Consider the following 18,962-nt stretch of genomic DNA (forward strand, 5'->3'; position numbering starts at 1 on the left):
TGTCACTGCCATTTTGATGTCCTGCAGCCATACCCCTTGGCTGGTGTCCTCCATGTTATTACCCCATTGAATCAATGCAATGGTCTAAATAAAATGAGCAAAGCCGCTTTTTTGTTTTTTTTTACCCATTTCTCATGTTCACATGCTCCTTACCCCAAGCATTTCCCCTGAACAACTTGAGTCTCACACCCACATGTGACTCTCCACTTGAAAACATAACGTTTGAAAAATTAGCCTTAACTATTAGACTTAAGTCTGCTGAGAACAGTAGCATGGTTAGGTTATATTTACTCATATTCGCAGATTTAGCTGGCTTAGTGTGAACGTAGACTAAATTCAGCAACAGGTCTCTGAGGGCTGCTTGTGAAGTAAATCTTCCAGCAACTTGCACACTGCTTGTTCATGTTCACCATCCTTGCTTGTCTATGATGCTTAAACTACAGAAAGAAATACCGAAAGAAATAGAGTTGCAAAAAAAATATAATGATGGTGAGTCCACCTTTCTTTCGACAAAATGCTGCTCCCTGCTGTTAAGGAAGCAGTTTGGACTTCCTGTTGGTAATGATTTTCTGCCAGCGTGCAATTTCATCAACATCCCAGCATCTTGCCTTGCTCGGCTGGAAATATTCACTTTATTGTAGAAAAACTGATTTCTTTGTATTTTTTGCAGAAAATAATGCATAGAGCAGCTTTAATATCTACACTATATAAATCATATATGGACACATGATTTATTTAGACCCTAAATATCAGTGGATATAAAGACACATTGTAATGCCAGGTGTAATTAACGCCAGTGTGACACAAGATAGTGGAGGTAGTAGTGAATTCCACTGGAGGGATTGCATATATTTTTGTGGGTTTCAGAACATCCAGATGAATCTAATGTCCATGAGTCTGGCAATATGGCAACTGATATGAAGAGTGTTAAAATCCACTGGTCACTAGTTACTTGCAAGCTGCTGAGAAGGCAGAAATGAGCTGAGTCGCTGAAAAGGACACCCCTCCTTAGACCACAGGTTGTCATTGAGGAGGAAGGGGAGTAGAGGTGACTTGGTCATGAATGAGTGGCGGTGCTGGGTGGGGTGACAGTATCACAGGAGGAATTGTGATACCAGTCATGCAGGAGGAATCAAAGCATGTGAGACCACAGCAATCGCAGTACGGTGATGACAGGGTGGGGGATCAAGGTCAAATTTAAGGGCGTGGACGAGACCATGTGTGTAGAACTGCCACATTGAATCAAGGTGAAGAGGGGAATGGGAATAAGTGAGCTGTGAAGGGATGGGGTGACATAAACAGACAGATCAGGCTGAGGGAGAGCTGCAGGGTGTGGATGGGAGTGGACTGTGTGTGAAGAGAGCCTAGCATGGTTTCACAGTCCCTACAGAACTGTATTCATCACTGTGTAAGTACGCTCCACGGCTGGACTGTTCATAAAATGCAACATGTGTTAGCCCTTTATTTCTGGCTCAGGTTCTGGCAGAGTTTCTCTGGCATGGTATCAGCCCTGGAACCGACACGCAAAGGTCAGAGCTAATAATGTGGCGAGGAAGAGCTGGGCTCAGCAATAAGATGGCTAGTAGAAGAGACTGAGCATGGGGAGTGCCGTGGTTAATGTGTGAAACAAAGCAAGAAAACACAGCCGGACTGCCAACAAAAGACAAGGTGAACAGTTACAAGGCGTGTGTGTCAGTAAAATGCTGACTTCACACCATGCGTTTTATTCAACCGCTGTTTCTACTTCAGATAATAGAAAAGACCATGGATTGGATTGCTGTCATCATGTATAATCTATACAGCGCAGCATTTTAATGGTATGTGATTGTGGCAAGTGTGATTGAAGGTAATTTAAGAGTGATTGCCCCTTGTGATTTATTAAAGAGAAAGCTATTAGAGGCTGTGTGAGGCGCTGCTGCCGCTTCAATTATCATTAGGTCCAGTTCGGACTAGTCAGCTAATAGGCAAGGGAAAAATGCACACCTCATTTAGCATCTCTCTAAAGTAACTGTGGATGTGCTAGTCGGGAGCTAGGAGGATGGGATTTCGTCGTTTTTACTCATTTTATTTACTCACATTGAGAAACCAGTCCAGGCGAGAGATCAGGGACAGCTGCAGAGCACCAGCCCAGGAACTATCAGGAATTGGTGCTTTTCTCAGAGGTAAGTGTGTCACAAGTTTCCTAAACAACTATCTACACTATTTTGACCTCCGGCTTCCATAGAAAAGTACTCAGTTAATCCACTCCACACTCCACTCCAAACTAATAAGGAGTTTAAGAGGCGTGTCAATATGATGTATCTGCAAAAAAGTAGCACACAAACCATCAAAATGTCAGTTTCCTCTTTGCTGAAGGCTGTCTGAATTTAGCTGGAAACACACTTCTGTGATGATGTACGCAAACATCTTTGTAAATCAATACAAAGAAGACCGTGTTTTTGGTAACTGTAAGTCACAGGCTTACAGGTCGCTCTGTCATTTCTGTCTAAATGGGCCAGCTAGATAGCGATAGATAGATAGATACTTTATTTATCCAGAGGGAAATTCAAGTGTCCAGTAGCATAACAATTCAAAACATATAACATATATAATATATAAAATTAAAATTAAAAGTAGCTTCAGTAAACAGTGCAAACAGTAAACAGTGCAAATGGAGTGGAGTGCAAATGGAAGTAAAACAGTGCAAATGGATGTGCAAATAGAGGTAGAAAGTGTCTATTGTCTATTATCTGGCTAATTTTCAACTGCAGTCCTTTGAGGAGATGTTTTGAAACCAACGTGGTGACCCAATGATTTGGGGAAGTTTACACTCCAGCAACCCCAGCCCAAGTCAGCTAAGTTAGGCAACATCCTTAAAGTCTTTTCTCTTGTAACGTCAACAGTGAAAACATTGTGTAAACAAGTAGTACCAAGTAGCCAAACAATGTATTCAAGAGAACTGTATTGTTTATTTCCTTGTCTTTTTACAGCATTAATCCTCACCAGGTGATTTATTTTTATACACCGATCAGCCACAACATTGAAACCACTGACAGGTGACGTGAATAACATTGATCATCTCATCACAATGTGATGTTCTGCTGGGAAACCTTGGGTGCTGGCATTCATGTGAATGCCACTTGACTCGCACCACCCATCCAAACACTGTTGTGGACCAAGTACACCCCCTCATCACAACAACACTACCCAATGGCAGTGGCCCCCCAGCAGGACAATGAGCCCTGACACACCGCAAACACTGCTCAGGAACAGCTCGAGGAACACAATAAAGGGCCCAAGGTGTTGACCGGGCCTCCAAATTCCCCAGATCCCAATCTGATCGAGCATCTGTAAGACGTGCTGGAGCAGGTCTGATCCATGGAGGCCCCACCCCCCAACACACAGGACCCAGAGGATCCACTATAAAACGCCCTGGTGCCAGACACCACAGGACACCCTCAGAGGTCTTAAGTCCATGTCTTGACAGGTCAGAGCTGTTTTGGCTGCACAAGGTGAACCTTCACAATATTAGGCAGGTGGTCATAATGTTATGCCTGATTGGTGTATATAGTATATAGATACCGTGCGGATATTCCATCAGTTTCTATTTTTGGCCAGCCACCAGGTTGAGTTCAAATAGTTTGTCCAACTGCTCCACAGTTTACAACTGATATTCAATTTCTGTTATCACAGAGAGCGTACTGAGTACTGAAAATAGGTACTGTTGGGTAGCAGTAACGAATTTCAGGCAGTGGTTTTGGTACTATACTGGTTCAAATGCCAACGGTACCCAACCCTAGTCTGAAATCAAAAGCCCATTTAAAATTTACAAAGATTTTCAAGTGGTGAATTTACCATCATTAAATTGCATATATGCTGTGTGAAAATCAAAGGCAAAGACATTTTGTTTTGCATTCAATACCATTGGCTAAAGTGACATGAGTTAAATGTTCACTGGATTATTTAATGTGGAACATGTTTTAAATAGTGAGCAGGCTTAAGACTCTTCAGTACATGGGACCTGCATCAGTCTGACCCCCTCATTACTGTCAGCGGCTGCCATTGTCACTGGGTGCCATGCAAGCTAATACCCCAAATTCTGGATAAGGGCGAGGCCTGTTGAGGCTGGGAAAACCCGGTCAGAGGGCATCCCTGGAGTAGAGGCTCTGCCCAGTTTGGCAGCTTCATCTCTGGACTCATGTGCTAGCTAAAATTCCTTACCCTACTCCCTACCCCATGGACAGCTGTCTGTCACCCGCAATATTCTGCCACACTCACCCTCACACCCACAAGCTCATGGCTGCCTGTCTCCAAGTAACCAAACATGTCAAACAAATCTCTTCCTTCTGGAAACCCACCTGTTTTTCAGGCTTTATGTATGATTGTGTTCATCAGTATCATCCTTGTGTGTTTACAGTTAATGGTGAATGTATCTGTGAGCTCAGTGGAAGATGTAAACTTCAATGTCGCTGATCTCTCAGCATCATTTATGAGCCAGTAAACAGTGTAAGTGTAACAACAGACACAGTAGCTCTCCTGCAGCTCTGTCAAGCTCAATTTGACTCCGTGCTAGTGGTTTAGGATTCAAGCTGTTCTCAAGTGGAGTCTGACTACTAACACAGGAGAAGTTGAAGGAAGTCAGGCCCTTGACTCCCACAGTACAAACATGTAAAATATGGGCAGTTTGGTGCCTGAGCTCATGTTGGTGCGGCTACTGATGTGTGAAGAGAGTGCCTCGCCTCACAAGCCTTGTTAATATGAGATGTAGCATCTACAGCCAATCATTTTTACCACATCAGCTATGGATTTGTAGCGCAGCCTGGGAATCCTTTTTAATCCCTCTAATTCTTTCTCGGCTCCTAATCCTTTTTTAATTCAACTCTCTGTGTGATTTACAAGGAGTCAAGCCTAAAATGTAGGCGTGGGATCCTGTCAGCTTATTTTGGCGGACCCTTTTTCTCAATTTAAGACCTGTTTCTATATGTCTGGAAGAACACAATGGAGGAACTTTTAGAGTTTAGGCGGGACGTGTTGTCTGGCTTCAGTCTAAGACCGATGCCTCTGGTCTGGAGCCATACAGTTCAAGTTGCTACTAGGTTGACAGGGAACAGATCTCTGACCGAAGCACTGATTTCGAAACCCATTAGTCACAGCATCTTAGGGGTTGTCTTTGCCCTAAAGCCTTCCATTGTTAAACACATGGCCTGACCTTTAGCATCAAACTTGTGGAGCTCTTTTTTATCTGATGGTCAGTCTGGTCTCATCACTCCATTAGCTGACAGGACAGACCAGGCTTGAGGTCGAAGGTCAGTGAAAAAAAAAGGAAGGAAGGAAGGAAGGAAGGAAGAATGGTTAGTGGAAGCATGCAGAAAAAGCAAATGGAATACTTGAGTGATCGCTTTTGTTGTCAGACAGATGTACCATGAGAGAAACAGAGATGTTGGGCTGAAAAAAGTCCAATCTCAATACACCCCTTGCCTCTAACACTGAGCCATAACCCTCTGTTTTCTGCATCTATGCCTATGGGTAGTGTGTCCCGCATCTTGTCAGGATAGAGGAAAAGGGCAGTGTTGGGGCTACATGGTTTCTGAGAGGCACAAACCAAGTCTTACGAGAACTCTCTGTCATTTCAATGTGTTATGATCCTTTTCTTTATAACAACCATAGAACAACTGCTACTAATTTGCTGATGTAGCTAACTGGCTAGCTAGTTAAAATTACTTTTTTATTGCTGATTTGTGCAGGACAGTCCTGAATTTTGTTGTTTTCCCCACGTCGATGGCTGGCAGAGTAGTAGCACGGGTTGCTAATGCTAGCCTGTAATGCACCGCTAGTGGCCAAGTAATGACGCAGTGTTCTTCTTTTTTTTTTTCATGACTTAATTGATAGTCTGAAGTTGTGAATGAATTGTCCATGCTTATCTATCTTAGTCAGATGGCATTGTGATAACACCGTAATGCAAGAGAAATCACCACAGCAATTAAGACAGCATGTTGGAAATGTCTGTTTACGTAAACACCATGTTTTGTTCTGAGGGACCAGAGGGCACAGGCTGCCATCCCCAGAGCCTGGCGTGGCTAAAAACAAAAGGAAGACTTGAGAGACACCTTTTGTTGCTGAGCTGTCGGAATGAAGAAATTAAATAAAGATGTAACCATCAAACCCAAGCACAAAAAATAAACATTATGACGGCTGGAATTGCTCCTCTGCCACCAACCACAAGCAGCCGTTCTATCTAACCACACCCACCGCAATGTGATTATTAGACCTGCTGTGATCTGGAATGCTCTTTAGAGGTCTGCTCTACTTTATAGTACATGTGAATCGTCGGTGCCCGCAGTTTGCTGACAAATCATGTACTTTCCTCGCTCTGAGGTGCCCCTTTCCTCCTGGATTACGACTCTCAACCACAAGTCTCTTACCCCCCAAACTTCCAATAAAAACTAATTTGGCCTTGAGGGAAATCAAGCCAGTGTTGGCTGAGGAGTGGCACCAGCTCCAAATATCCCATTGTGCTTTCTGTACATCGCATTCTACTACTCCCCCTCTGTCTTTCACTCTCTCTTTGCCTCTCATTTTCCCTGCCACTCACTTGAACTCCCCACTTTACTACAGCTATGAATTCCTCCCTGACCCCCACCTGCCCCTCATTGCAGATGAATGTGCAGCTGCAAGAGGGGGCTTCCACAATATGGTTATTGTGTACGGTGGACATTTATATGGATGGGTGCATGATCCCCACTTGCAAATTCAATAGTCTAGCTTTTATTGTCGTCACAAAAGATCGGCCCTTTCTTCAGATTTCCATCTCTTTCACAGATAGCTATTTGTCAACTCGGTTAGGAGTGAACTCGGCCATCGTACAGTGGAGCCTCTTCAATCACACTTTTCGCCTTCAGGGATAATTTGAGAATCAATTAACCTGAAAAAAGAATGAAAGGTAACTTGGTTCCATGTAATGCAATGCAATAAATCTGGTGTATATTGCATTAGCTTTGAACAAAGGAAAGGGGAATCAATGACTCTTCCATTATCATAACTGATTTACATCCATAACTTGTATCATTACACTGATAGGAGACCTACTGATGGTGAGGTTCAGGAAGCAGGCCTGTGCTTACATTGCGTTATAGACCGCCAGGTCTGATAAATTACTGTAACACTTGAGAACAAGCTGTTAAATCATTAACAGCTATGTCGATCCACCTTAAACAAACATATTTTGGATGTGATATCAAGGTAGTGTTGTAGTTTCAGATGAAACACCTTTGTCAGAAGAAAACCTTAAATACTCTGACTTTCAGAAAAGTCTCAACACAAGATTCATTTAGCAGCTGTCTTGTAGCTTTGAGCCATGTCACGTAATCTTCATCAGCAGATGAATTTACTCGGCAGCATAGACTTGAGATGTTCCAATTTCCTTTTTTTTGCCTAAGCAATTTAAAGACTTTTAATCCATGTTAGCTTAAAAAGTGAGATTTAAAGTTTACTTTTGGCCTTACAAACAGAATCTGAGATAGCAATCGCACCACAAGGCCAGTTTTGAAGTTGTTCTGGAGCTTTTGATTATATCACAACCTTCATAAGCAAAAATGTTTTTCAGCGTATCCAAAGAGTTTCTCTCCATTTTTGGTGTTTCCTCAATCGCCTTTGTCCCATCTTATGCATCAGTTTTCTAACAACTGCCACAAGAGGGAGTCCCTGTGCTATATACAGTATTTACTATTTTTGTAGCTGACTCAAGAGTTAATGATTTGTGTTGCCAAAGGAAGACCTGTAGTTGGTCAAATGTGGTGTGCACAACTGTGCTGACTTAGAAATTGAGATAACACATAAATGTTAGGTGTATATAAGAAACAAGTAAATGCATTACGAGAATAATGTAGTGGTTTGGACCTGCATTGGCTGAATAACTAAAACCTCTTTAGAAAAAAGCATGAAATGTATAGTTAGGGGAGCTACAAATAGGTTTTGCGCTGTTTGCTTCCTGTTGAAGTGGGCTGCATGTGTGATTAGGTGGAATTTATACTCTCAGGTAAACCCACTAGTATAGAAAGTCAACTCTATCCGACAACTGGGATCAGCGATCCTTTGCTGCCCCCTAGTGTTGAACATTAAAAATGACATCTAGGGTACAGTGGTGTGAGCTGCTGTTAGTTTCCTTTCATAACTATTATGCTATAGGTAAGCTTGGGGAGTAACAGAATACATGTAACCGAATTACATAATTAGGATACCAAAAAAACATGACTGTATTCCAGTAAAATTAAAGAAAAAAAGATTGAATTACATTACAGACACATTTAGTATATAAAAGGATTACTCACAGGATTAATTTGAAAATAAAGAATGATATACTGGTCTGTTATGATGCACATGTCTAGGTTTTTAAAGATCGTACGGGCAGATTAATTCAGTATCCTTTTGAGCACTCTGACCTACCATCAAAAATGGCAAATATCACAAGAATAGAAAACGCAGAATGGATTTATTTTGTGACTTTAGGAAAGGCAGTGCTGGTATGAGGAAATAAAAACAAACAAAACAAATAGAATCGTTGGACAGAAAAAACATTTCTATCAACACAGAGCTCAAACATGACTATACTTTCATCTACATGTTGGTTGAACACAAAGCAATGATCAACAATGATCCAACTAGCTTAGCAAACATAAGAAAGAACAGAAAGTGCTGTTGCTATTAAAGTTTGGGAATTTCTGCAGTTCTAATAGTCTATAACAGGCTGGTTTATGTAAACACGCTGCTCTCAACCACAACGAGGGAAATTCTCACCAACAAGGCAAGCAATTACCTTATTATATTAAGTCTCTCATATGATAGCCCTCAGAGAACTTTAATACAAAGATATAACTTTTTATGCCATTGGTCTCTTCAGTTGAGCATGCAATTACATTTGGTCTATTAAGCCAGTAGGGCACCAACAATATATTATAGTATATACTCATGAATAAATCTATCCACTTTATATTACTGATTAAGTCTAAAAATGCTGAAAACAACCATCATAGGATGACTGAGTGCTAAGTGACAAAACCCCCAACAGGTGTTAAATTTACAAAGACAAATCATTCTCATATTTGAGAAACTGAGAAATGAGAAGCCAGCCATGTTTTAGTATTTTCTTGATAAATGACTATCAAACTAACTCACTGATATTTTTCCTTTTTACAAATTAACCAATGAATTTACAGGATGACCCATACATAGCTGCATTATGGGAATGTCACAGCATTGTGTAGAACAGTCGAAGAGAGCAGTCCACTACAGAACTGAGGTGTTACGAGTTGTGCTCATATAATTCTAAGTGCTGTATCGTAGGCAACTGGACTTGTTTCAGTTCCTTGAAGATGTTTCACTTCTCATCCAAGAGGCTTCTTCAGTTCTAACTAACTGGAGGGGAGTTGCATGCTTTTTAAGGTCACATGTGAGCTTTGAGTTTCAGAGTCATAGGGCCACTTGTGGGCCGTTGATCCAACTGGCCTTCATATAACCCATATGAAGGCCGGGGCAAGGTGAGCCCAGGTGTGAATGGTTGTTAAGCTGTCTGGGGAGGGAACTCAGTACTGCATTGTAGGTGGGTGATAAGTAATGTTGTAGGCCACCAACAAACTTTCAGTTTGACATAGATGGATTCTTTTACTCCTCTTTCAAACCATCTTTCCTCTCTGGACAAGATGTTTACATTGTTGTCCTCAAAGGAATGATTTTTCTCCTTCAGATGTAAGTGGACAGCAGAGTCTTGACCTATAATGTACAATAAAGGATTTATTGTACTTTTAAAAAAAAATATTTTAACAGGTCACAGCAGAAAGCAGCAGACTGGTGTATCCGACTCCCTTTACTGAGGCTGAGAAATATTATAATAAACTGTATAGAAATGTGTGTGCAGCAGTGTATATATGCATTAGAAAAACACATACGAATCGCCATTGTGTATTCTCGATAGGTATAAAACACACACGCCTATTCAGTCACACACCTTATGTTTATCTTGCTATCGCAATCCAATTTCATAATTTCAGTATCTATCATAATGCTGCCCTCACCTTCTCTCTCCCTCCCTTGTCCCACTCCTCTCTAAAACACCCCAGGAATCAGCCGGTAAGGCACCGCATCCGTGTAGCGTTTCCAGTCCTTGCCATACTTGCTGCTGCAGCGGTGTTCATCGCGCACACAGCGGTGCACCAACAGGATGGTCATGTAAACTATGTAAAAGTATGGGAGCATGTGGCCAAAGCCACAGGCGGCACAGTAGGCCAGTGACCCCATCAGGTCACCAGTATAATTGAAATGGCGGGCCACTCCCCAGAAACCTGAGGTCATGAGCTTGCTGCGGTGGACGGCACCGTCGGCAGAGCGGTACAAACACTCGATGTATGTTGGCTTGCTGCCCCAGATTGAGCAGGAGCCCTCAGTACGGCGGAACAGGTCCTTCTGGTGGTTAGTGGAGCGGAAGACATAGTAACCAACAAGGCCAAGCAAGAGGACAGCCAGGGCATGGGCATCTGAAAGCTGGACTGGGTGGTACACCAGGTACAGACCCTGGAGACACAAGACACATTTACTTTACTTACATGAACCAATTACTTAAATAACCATGCTAGAGTGTAGCATACACGTGTATACAATTTCTCTATGACAGACACTCACACACTTATTTCTTTTTTTAACAATTTCATTTCATTCAGACACTTCTTTTAGAGCTTAATAGGAGAAAAAGGTTAACTTTGTTACAGACATTTTTGCATTGTGATATTACTCAACTTTAAAATATATGAAAACAATTTTCCTGATATCAGAGAGGTGTGTCTGTGTGTTAGCATGCGTATGTTTGTTACCTGCAGTGTGTAGAGGTAGGGCAGCCAGACACAGTCACCCCAGCCCAGATACCATCCAAAGTGGTCATGGCAGATATCGATGGTCTTCAGGTACCAGGCCTCATTCCAAAAGAAATCCAGCACATAAATGGCCTACAAGAAAACACAAGTGACACAAGCGTCCAGTAATTATTATAACTCTTAAACTGTAAATCCTGTAAATCGTGACCCAGGTAGTAGGCATTTTACACACCATGCAGCTTGTTACTCAAACATAAGCCCACTCACATACACATAACATTTAGCACAGATTTACACGTTTACTGAGATCAGACACAAATTCAAAGATATATCTCAAGATATTAAGAATTGATCATTCAAATAAAAATCTTAATTGGAAAATCTTATTTTATTTTTAAATGTTAATTGAGTTAAGTATCTTTCACATAAATAGGCTTAGATGTGGAAGAATCATTCTTAAGAGTATTTAAAGATATACAACACACACACACACACACACACACACACACACACACACACACACACACACACACACACACACACTTTTCAACAGATATCGTTCCATCCAATGAATCCATCCTTCTTCCTCCTTACCTGCAGTACATTGACCAGGATCATGGAGTTGGTGACATGGCCATACAGTTCCTGCTGCTTGGCCATGTAGGACAGGTTGATCAGAGTCCAGGCTATGATGCCGGGCCGACCGTTGAAGAAAAGCTTGAAGTCAAACCACTCGCCAATGCGTGGGTTGAACTCAATGCCCATCATGTAGTCGTAGAAGAGGTTCCCTGTGAACTTACTGTAGAATCACAAAAAAGGTGGAAGAAAACATGTTGATACAGTTGTGTACTAATTACTAGTTAATCTTTAGATATTATAAGTACTTTCCAGACATAGAAAACATGTCTGCTGTAGAAGTTTGCTCCAATGAATTGTCATCCTGTTATCAGTACTCACCAGTCCTCAGAGTTTGTGGGGAAAAGGTATGCCTTTATGAATGCAAAGGTGGCCACAGCGTAGCCCAGTATGTTAGCACACCACATCAGGGGGATCCAGTTGTCAAAGATGATGGTGGGAGAAAACCAGTGGAAAAAGTGGGCATTGGCATACCACAGAGCATGAGTGATGAGCCAGCACTGCAGCCCGTTGATCTGGTACTTGTTAATGAGGCCTACAGGAGTGGATGGGGACACAAAATGGTTTTGTTACAGAGTTCAGAGTGAACATTCTCCACAAGCAGTGAGCCACATTGGTGTTATACTGGACATGTTAATAAAACAATGGCTGTGGACTGATGAGCTTGGGTGTGTGTGTTAATTACCAGCAGGGGTGAGTGCTCCGTCCTGCACTCCGCCAACATAGCCAGGAATAAACTTATGAGTGATGTCAGGAACACACATATACAGGAACACCTGAGGGACAAAACAACCTGTAACTTGCTTACATTTGCAAAGACAGTGGATTAACTCTTCTGCCTTACTCTTATACTTGTTCTTACCTGGAAGGCCACCCAGATGGCGTATAGCTTGGCAGCTGACCAGGTGAAGGAGGCTGTCTGGGCCCAGATGGAGAGCAGTGAGGTCTCTCCTCGGAGCAACTCAAACAGAGGCTGGCTGACGGAGCACTGGTACTGATCACAGGCCATCACAAAGTAGAAGACAATGAAAGGGGCGAAGCAAAGGAGGCCAAACACAGAGATCAGGGAAAACCAGTCCACCTCCCTGAAAATGAATCAAATATACATACAGATACAGTATGAGGACATGACAGCAGAATCAAGCTGTGATTAGAACATTGTGTATTTTATGGAAAAACAATGTGAATATATTATTTGCATGAACTCACAACTCAAAGTCCTCTAAATGTATCGTGTGGGGTCATAATGTGTCAAATGTTACTAGAGAGTAGGGCATTAACAGAAAAGCCGATTTGTCGACTTGTCGACGTCAGTGGGGCAAGTCGACGACCCCTGAGAGTGGTCGACAAGTCGTGTTTTTTTTTTGTTTTTTGGGGCAGTGAACAGTGACAACTAATTTGTCTTCAAAATAAGAGCTTTACATTGCACCCCATTGGATTTTAGAACTGGGTTCTTAGCGACCGTTCGTAGCTTGCCGCTACACAACAAGCTGACAGCAGCTACTAGCTGTTTGGTTGTGTCCGCTAGCTGTCAGCTACAGAGACCGAGGAGACGCTAGCATCTCCCGGATCTCAGCGGCTTTCCAGTTGCTCATCTTGACGTCCGCGGATGAAGTGATGGACTGACTGCTGTGATCAGCTGTTTCCTGGTTTTAAAACTCTCCGGCTGTGGGCCAGACACACATCCCATGTAAGGAGGTGTTCCTCTGCTGTGTCAATGTGATGACGTCATCAAACTACGTGTCGACTCAACTTCGACTTTATTGACGGATAAGTCGACTTGAAAAAATCTGAAGTCACTGATGCCCTACTAGGGAGTCAAAGTAAGCGTTACAGGTTAAGATTACAGAATCAAAATAACCCAGAATAACTTTTTCCCAGTAAATTTCTCCTTTAGTCTGACAGTTTCTTTTTAATTTCCATGTATGACTTATAAACCAACTCCTGCGCAAGTCTTGAAAGGCAATATCCGCATTGCATATCTCAAACAGGAAAGATTGGGCTTTGAAAAGTTATTTTTCAAATAGGAAATGTTTGTTACTGTGAACAACTTTTTCACGTTAAACAACTTAGATCAGTCGTGACAATGAACTTTGTCTCCTTGTTTTTTTTAAACACATTTCGCTGTTATTTGCCATATTCAAACTAATTTTGTACTTTCTACATTATGTGTATGTGTACATTATTATGCTTAATACTGACCATTTATGTGGCATTGAATAAGACGAACTGTTTGGTATGCTCTGTATGCTGCATGACACCTTTGACAAATATAGTTAGAATGCATCAGTCCCTCGTTGGGTGCTCTACAGTACATCATTTTGTTAGTCTTGTCACATTATTAAAATAAAACACTATGAAGGACATAGAGAGACCATTGACAAGGAAACTTTGAGTGAGGCATTGACAACTTCATTGACATTTTTAGGTAATTAATTAGCTAGTTGGATAGGTTGTTGTTGGCAATCACTTGGCTTTTATCACTGTCTCGGTGGACATTAGCTGGGCTTTGTTACTAGTGTTAGCGAAGACCAAGTCACTGGCTGCGTCTGAAAAGTCTGGACTTACTTTTGAAAAGTGAAATTACATTTTTATTGTTACAGAGAGATTAAGGACCAAAAAGAGGTACAGGTTCAGATGTGAACAGTATCCAAACGTACAGTCCAAACAGGAGGTGTTTCAGCTGCGTTTCTTCACTCTACTGTCTCTCCTTTTTTTCAGCTGGACCACAACAGTGGGGCCAGCCCTACAATCGCATTTGTCCGAGTGAGTATGTGAGTGAGCAAACATATTACCAGATTGGACAAGGCTGTTTAGTAGCATTTGCACACTGGTCATTGGCCTTTCAAAATTAATCTGTGAAAATGGTCATTACCCACTTAGCTGCCACGCGTAGGCTATAGCGCTGATGCCTGAGGTGGAAGATGATGCTTTTTATTATTATTAAATCTTAATTTAGAGGCATACTGTGCTGAATTTGTTGGCTGCCGTTTGTTCACACACTATTAGGCTAGAGAGTGATCGTGTCACAGCAGTTATGTTCTAAACAAAGTTCTGTGGAAAGCTGCCTAAATGCTGGATTCTGTGTGATTGTTTAGCCATAAATATGGGTGCTTTCATACACTGAGTCAGAAATGGTGATTTGGATATTCACAGTTCCAGTTTTAGAGCGCTCAGAGCATCCTCTGTATGGATATCCTTCACTCATAATTTAAATTCAAAGTCCAACTAGAAATTAAATGTAAAATAAATACAATTAAAAATTGTGTTTGTTTATTTGTTTATTGTTTATTGTTTATTGTTACAGGAACAGCACAGATGTAACTACTAGCATTCTGAGGGCCCTGGTTCATTTAACTGTGTCAGAGTCAACATGCTGAATATGATGTCCCTTTAATAAGGGTGATCAGCTGCATCTGTGTTTGTTAAGTTTACATGTCCCTTCTCTAACCTCTGACTTAAACCTTCTGAACATTTATGCTGGCCTACCTATAGTATTAGAATTCACACTGTCCTGCCAATGAGAAACAATCTGTTTATTCTGATTACCACCATTGCATTTTTCCAACTTTTGTTTTTGTTTTCTGTTCCCACAAGCTGCAACCTGTGTCGCTCTATCACTGTCCACTCTCTACAGCTTCCTCCTCCTCCTCCTCTCTTTTCATTCAGGCTCCCTTCTGATGGACCACAGGCCCTTGGGAGCATCTACCTCTCCTGGCTCCTGCTGCCTCACATATTGATGGCTCCGCTTGATCATTGCTCTCCTCTGTTTTACTATCTCCTTATGTCTGTATTTCTGTAAAATTTGACGCCTCTTCAGTCTGATGTTTTCTTTTTTACTGCTAATTATCTTGTGTGGCCTGCCCTCTTCCAGGTCACCACAGTGGAGAGGAGGTTGTGTGGGCTTGGCACCACTTGGCGATGCCTCGGCCTGCTCAGTCGCCTGCTCAGTGTATCAGACAGTCTGTCAATGCAATTTGTAAATTGTGATTTTGTTGTTCCGTTCTGTACATGCGACATCTATTGCATGTCTGTCCGTCCTGTGGCTGTTCCTGAGGTTTCTTCCATCTTTTCTCCCTGTTAAAAGGTTTTTTTTTCTCAATGTGGCAAGGACAGAGGATGTCCTTCGCTGTACAGTTTGTAAGGCCCGCTGAGGCAATGTGATTGTGATTTTAGGCTATATAAATAAAACTGATTTGATTAACACATACTTTATTAATCCCTTTCATGGAAATTAAATGTTTTCACTCTGTTCTAATTTAATAAATTTTTTTGCACACACAGGCCAAAAATACACACACATGCACAAACAGTACTGATTCACATGCACTGCATGGAGAGATTTCAGAGTGGGGGGGCTGCCCTGTAGTCAGCTGCTCTCAGGACTTCAGGGTCTGGTGCCTTGCTCAAGGGCAACCCAGCAGTGCCCAGCAATTGAATTGGCACCTCTCCAGCTACCAGACTGACTGGTTTGTATGAACTGCCCACCCTCCGGTCCCCAAGCCACGTCCCCATGGACTGAGCTGCTGCTGCTCCAAGACCATTCTACATAGTACTTCTACATTAAACCACTGTGTTGTAAGATTCAAAAGAAAAAACATCAAACTTCAAGTGAGGCAGGCTATTATGCACTATCCTGCAATGTCCAAGCAACATTAAACAGTATCATTTCACAAATAGCTAAATATTAATTAGAAAATATTATTTGTCGGAATTACATTGAACTTGATGCAGTCAGATGCAGTTTCTCTCTCGCTGTATCATGACTTCACTGTGTGTTGGGAGGATAACTAGATTGAGATCATCACATCATTTAATCATGATGATCTGGTAATCATAATTATGCTATAATCCCAAAAGAGATGACACCAAGATGATTGGGTTGAACCTGCTCACTCTATCATTAATTACATGGATTTGTTTAACATGTGATTCCAGAACTTTAACTCTACATAGCAGGCCAATCTAAAGTTATACTTGTCAATCTCAATGTACTTTCTAACATGACTTTTTGAGTAAGTAAGGTTTAGGTTTGAATTTTCAGGTCCAAGGCATGCTTAACTCTGTAATAAACGTGTAACGGAGTCAAGTGAATTACATGACAAAATGGCCTTAACAACCTGTGACATAGTATGAACTTACCATGCTCTCCCCCACTGTGCTGGCTCCTCACTCTGTTCAGACGTTTTCCCATTGACACTGGGCTGGGTACGTCTCCTGGTGGCCTCCATGCCCGCTGTACCATTCGTTTCTGCTGAAGGATCAGGTTATCAGGTTAGGATCAGTGGTGCAGTGGCACACTGCTTTGTACACTACCACAGTCCTTTAAAGACAGTGTAGCATACAATGGCAGTAACCAAACACAGGAGCAATGGGTAATGGTACAAACGAACAAAAGATATATTATTTCCCTCTTTTATCACTTTTGGATTTGGTGTCTTTTTGTGTGGTCTCTTGTAATAAAAGCTCCAAAGGATCCCCACAGGTCAAATGATGTAGCTCAGTTCCACATGCCAAACTTTTATGAACAGATTATGAGGTAAGTGGGTGAATTAAAGTGCATGTCCTTGGAAATGTGAGATAACAAACATCACTGAATGGAGGTCAGCCTGATAAAGCCAGTACGTACAGCAGGCTGTGGATACACTAATGATGCCAACATATCTATTTAAATCAAATAGGAAGTGTTGTTCTCTGTAACTGCAGATATCTCTCTCGCCCCCTCTCCCTCTCTCACACGCGCGCGCGCACACACTTGCTTTTAGCAGAGGTAAGGCCAGCTCTGCAGTATTCACACCAAAGCTACACTCACTATAGAATAATGAGCTCAATGCCTGTTTCTGTTTTGTCCATGTTAGCATGTTTTCCAGCACTGTGGCCCGCAGACTGATGAGGAGGGAAGTGAAGTGAGCCACCGCTGCATCACCAACCTCAACAAAGCGAAACCTTCCAGTCTTTTCTGAATTGGTGCATTTACGGAACTGAATTATCGCAGTTGTTGTCTCCTGCAGGTGCCTTTTGCCCTGATGCTAAGTTGTTGCGAGCTCCTCAAACAATGGTAGCTTAACCACCAAATATCCTCTGTCTTAAATAACACGCCGGCATTATGGACATCATTTGACGTAAACTGGACGTTATACTGGATTAAAATCTTGTTATAGATGCGCTATTGTACACTCACCCATAGATAACTGTACCGTCAGACAGAGAGCGAAGGAGTCGGCTCGTGTTTCCTCCTCGACCAGGTGCTGCTATCATGTAACCGCTGGACAAAAGTTGCTGGCCCCCAGACTCCGCCCATAACGCCACCATGCATTAAAATTTAACCAATGGTTTCAGTTAAAAGGCGGGCCTGTGGAGTGAACCGGCATTTGATTGGACAGTGCTAACTGGAGCCACCAGCACCTGATTAACTCTCCAGTGGTTGAATGGGCGTCAAAGTAAGCTCTGAGCAGGCAGCATTATGAAACAGCTGTGACCGTTATCTACTGTGCGTGTCCAACACTGCCCTTTAGCATGCTGGCTCTTCATAACAGGTAATTATGTCAGTATGATACCAATGATAAATGCTTAAAGACATTTACAGCCAAATAGCCGAATATATTTTTTCATGGTGTTTCACCTTAATGCTTTCTAAAGTCAAATTACAATGCTTAAAAAACACAAATGACATAAATGTTTGTAAAAAGTAGTGTTATACCTACATAGATAAACAAAGGGGGAAAACACCAAAAATTAAACATAGCATGCTTTAATTCGAGTACCTGATTGATTAAAAGAACAATTTCATCCATACTTGGACAGACGTGTTTAAGACTGTAATTTGCATGTGGGTATTACATGCACAGACGAAACCGAATTGCTGTTAAACAGTTGTTTCTGGGCAGGCAGCCAATATTTGTTGAGACGTATCTACAATACAGTACATTCACATAAACACATCGTTCTATGGTGTTTCTGTCAGCCAATCAGAAATGGAAGGTGAGAGGAAGTCCAAACCAGACTAGGAGCATATAATCTCATGATATGATCCAGGGAACTTTTAACTTTAGCAGAGAACAAGAACAGGTCTGTTTATGCTCAAGATGTAGCCTACATCTGGCAATGCAAACAAACAGTTGCCTATAGTTCTAGTGGGAAGTGAGATTTTTTTATTTTCGATTCCAGTATTGTGGTTGTCACAAGTGGGCCGTTACTTCCGAGTGTCCGTCCCTAAAAATGTCCAATATTTCCTCATTGTTACTATTGTGATTATTTATAATTTTCATTTCATTTATTCATTTTTTTTTCTTGTGAGGGAATAAAATGTTCGTGGATCCATATTAAAATCTGCAGCTCTTGTGACGTAAGTCGTCCTATGTTTCCAGGTGCATGTACATAAATGAACCACTAGAGGGTAGTACTCAGCCGTGAAATATACAGACACTTGCTTAAAATGACAAATGGTAGAGTTACTGACGCCTCTGGTGGACTGAAGTCATCTGAGTC

General features: G+C 41.8%; 1 protein-coding gene across 3 annotated transcripts; it reads right to left on the minus strand.

The window, feature by feature from the left end:
* Window positions 1-8,450: 8,450 nt before the first annotated feature.
* On the minus strand, window positions 8,451-17,737 carry dhcr7 (7-dehydrocholesterol reductase). 3 transcript variants are annotated; one of them, XM_084353072.1, is made up of 9 exons: window positions 17,656-17,720; window positions 16,617-16,728; window positions 12,337-12,559; window positions 12,160-12,250; window positions 11,796-12,009; window positions 11,433-11,637; window positions 10,839-10,970; window positions 10,047-10,542; window positions 8,451-9,744 (listed from the first exon to the last, which is right to left on the minus strand). In XM_084353072.1, the coding sequence occupies exons 1-8, from the start codon at window positions 17,657-17,659 to the stop codon at window positions 10,078-10,080; spliced, it is 1,446 nt and encodes a 481-aa protein (XP_084209198.1). In that variant the 5' UTR covers window positions 17,660-17,720; the 3' UTR covers window positions 8,451-9,744; window positions 10,047-10,077. The 3 variants fall into 3 exon arrangements, with proteins under 3 accessions (XP_084209198.1, XP_084209199.1, XP_084209197.1); XM_084353073.1 differs by having other exon boundaries at window positions 8,451-10,542; window positions 16,617-16,725; window positions 17,656-17,737; XM_084353071.1 differs by having other exon boundaries at window positions 8,451-10,542.
* Between the last annotated feature and the right edge of the window lie 1,225 nt (window positions 17,738-18,962).

The sequence above is a fragment of the Pagrus pagrus genome, assembly GCF_965226575.1.
Source record: "Pagrus pagrus genome assembly, chromosome: 1".
Lineage (NCBI taxonomy): Eukaryota > Metazoa > Chordata > Actinopteri > Spariformes > Sparidae > Pagrus > Pagrus pagrus.

Bases quoted from the DNA above. Each gene is read 5' to 3' on its own strand.
- dhcr7 (XM_084353072.1), bottom strand. The intron at 11,638-11,795 runs GTGAGTACTGAT...GTGATTCTACAG, and splicing joins CCCACAAACTCTGAGGACTG to TAAGTTCACAGGGAACCTCT. The intron at 10,971-11,432 runs GTAAGGAGGAAG...GTTTTCTTGTAG, and splicing joins TCCTGGTCAATGTACTGCAG to GCCATTTATGTGCTGGATTT.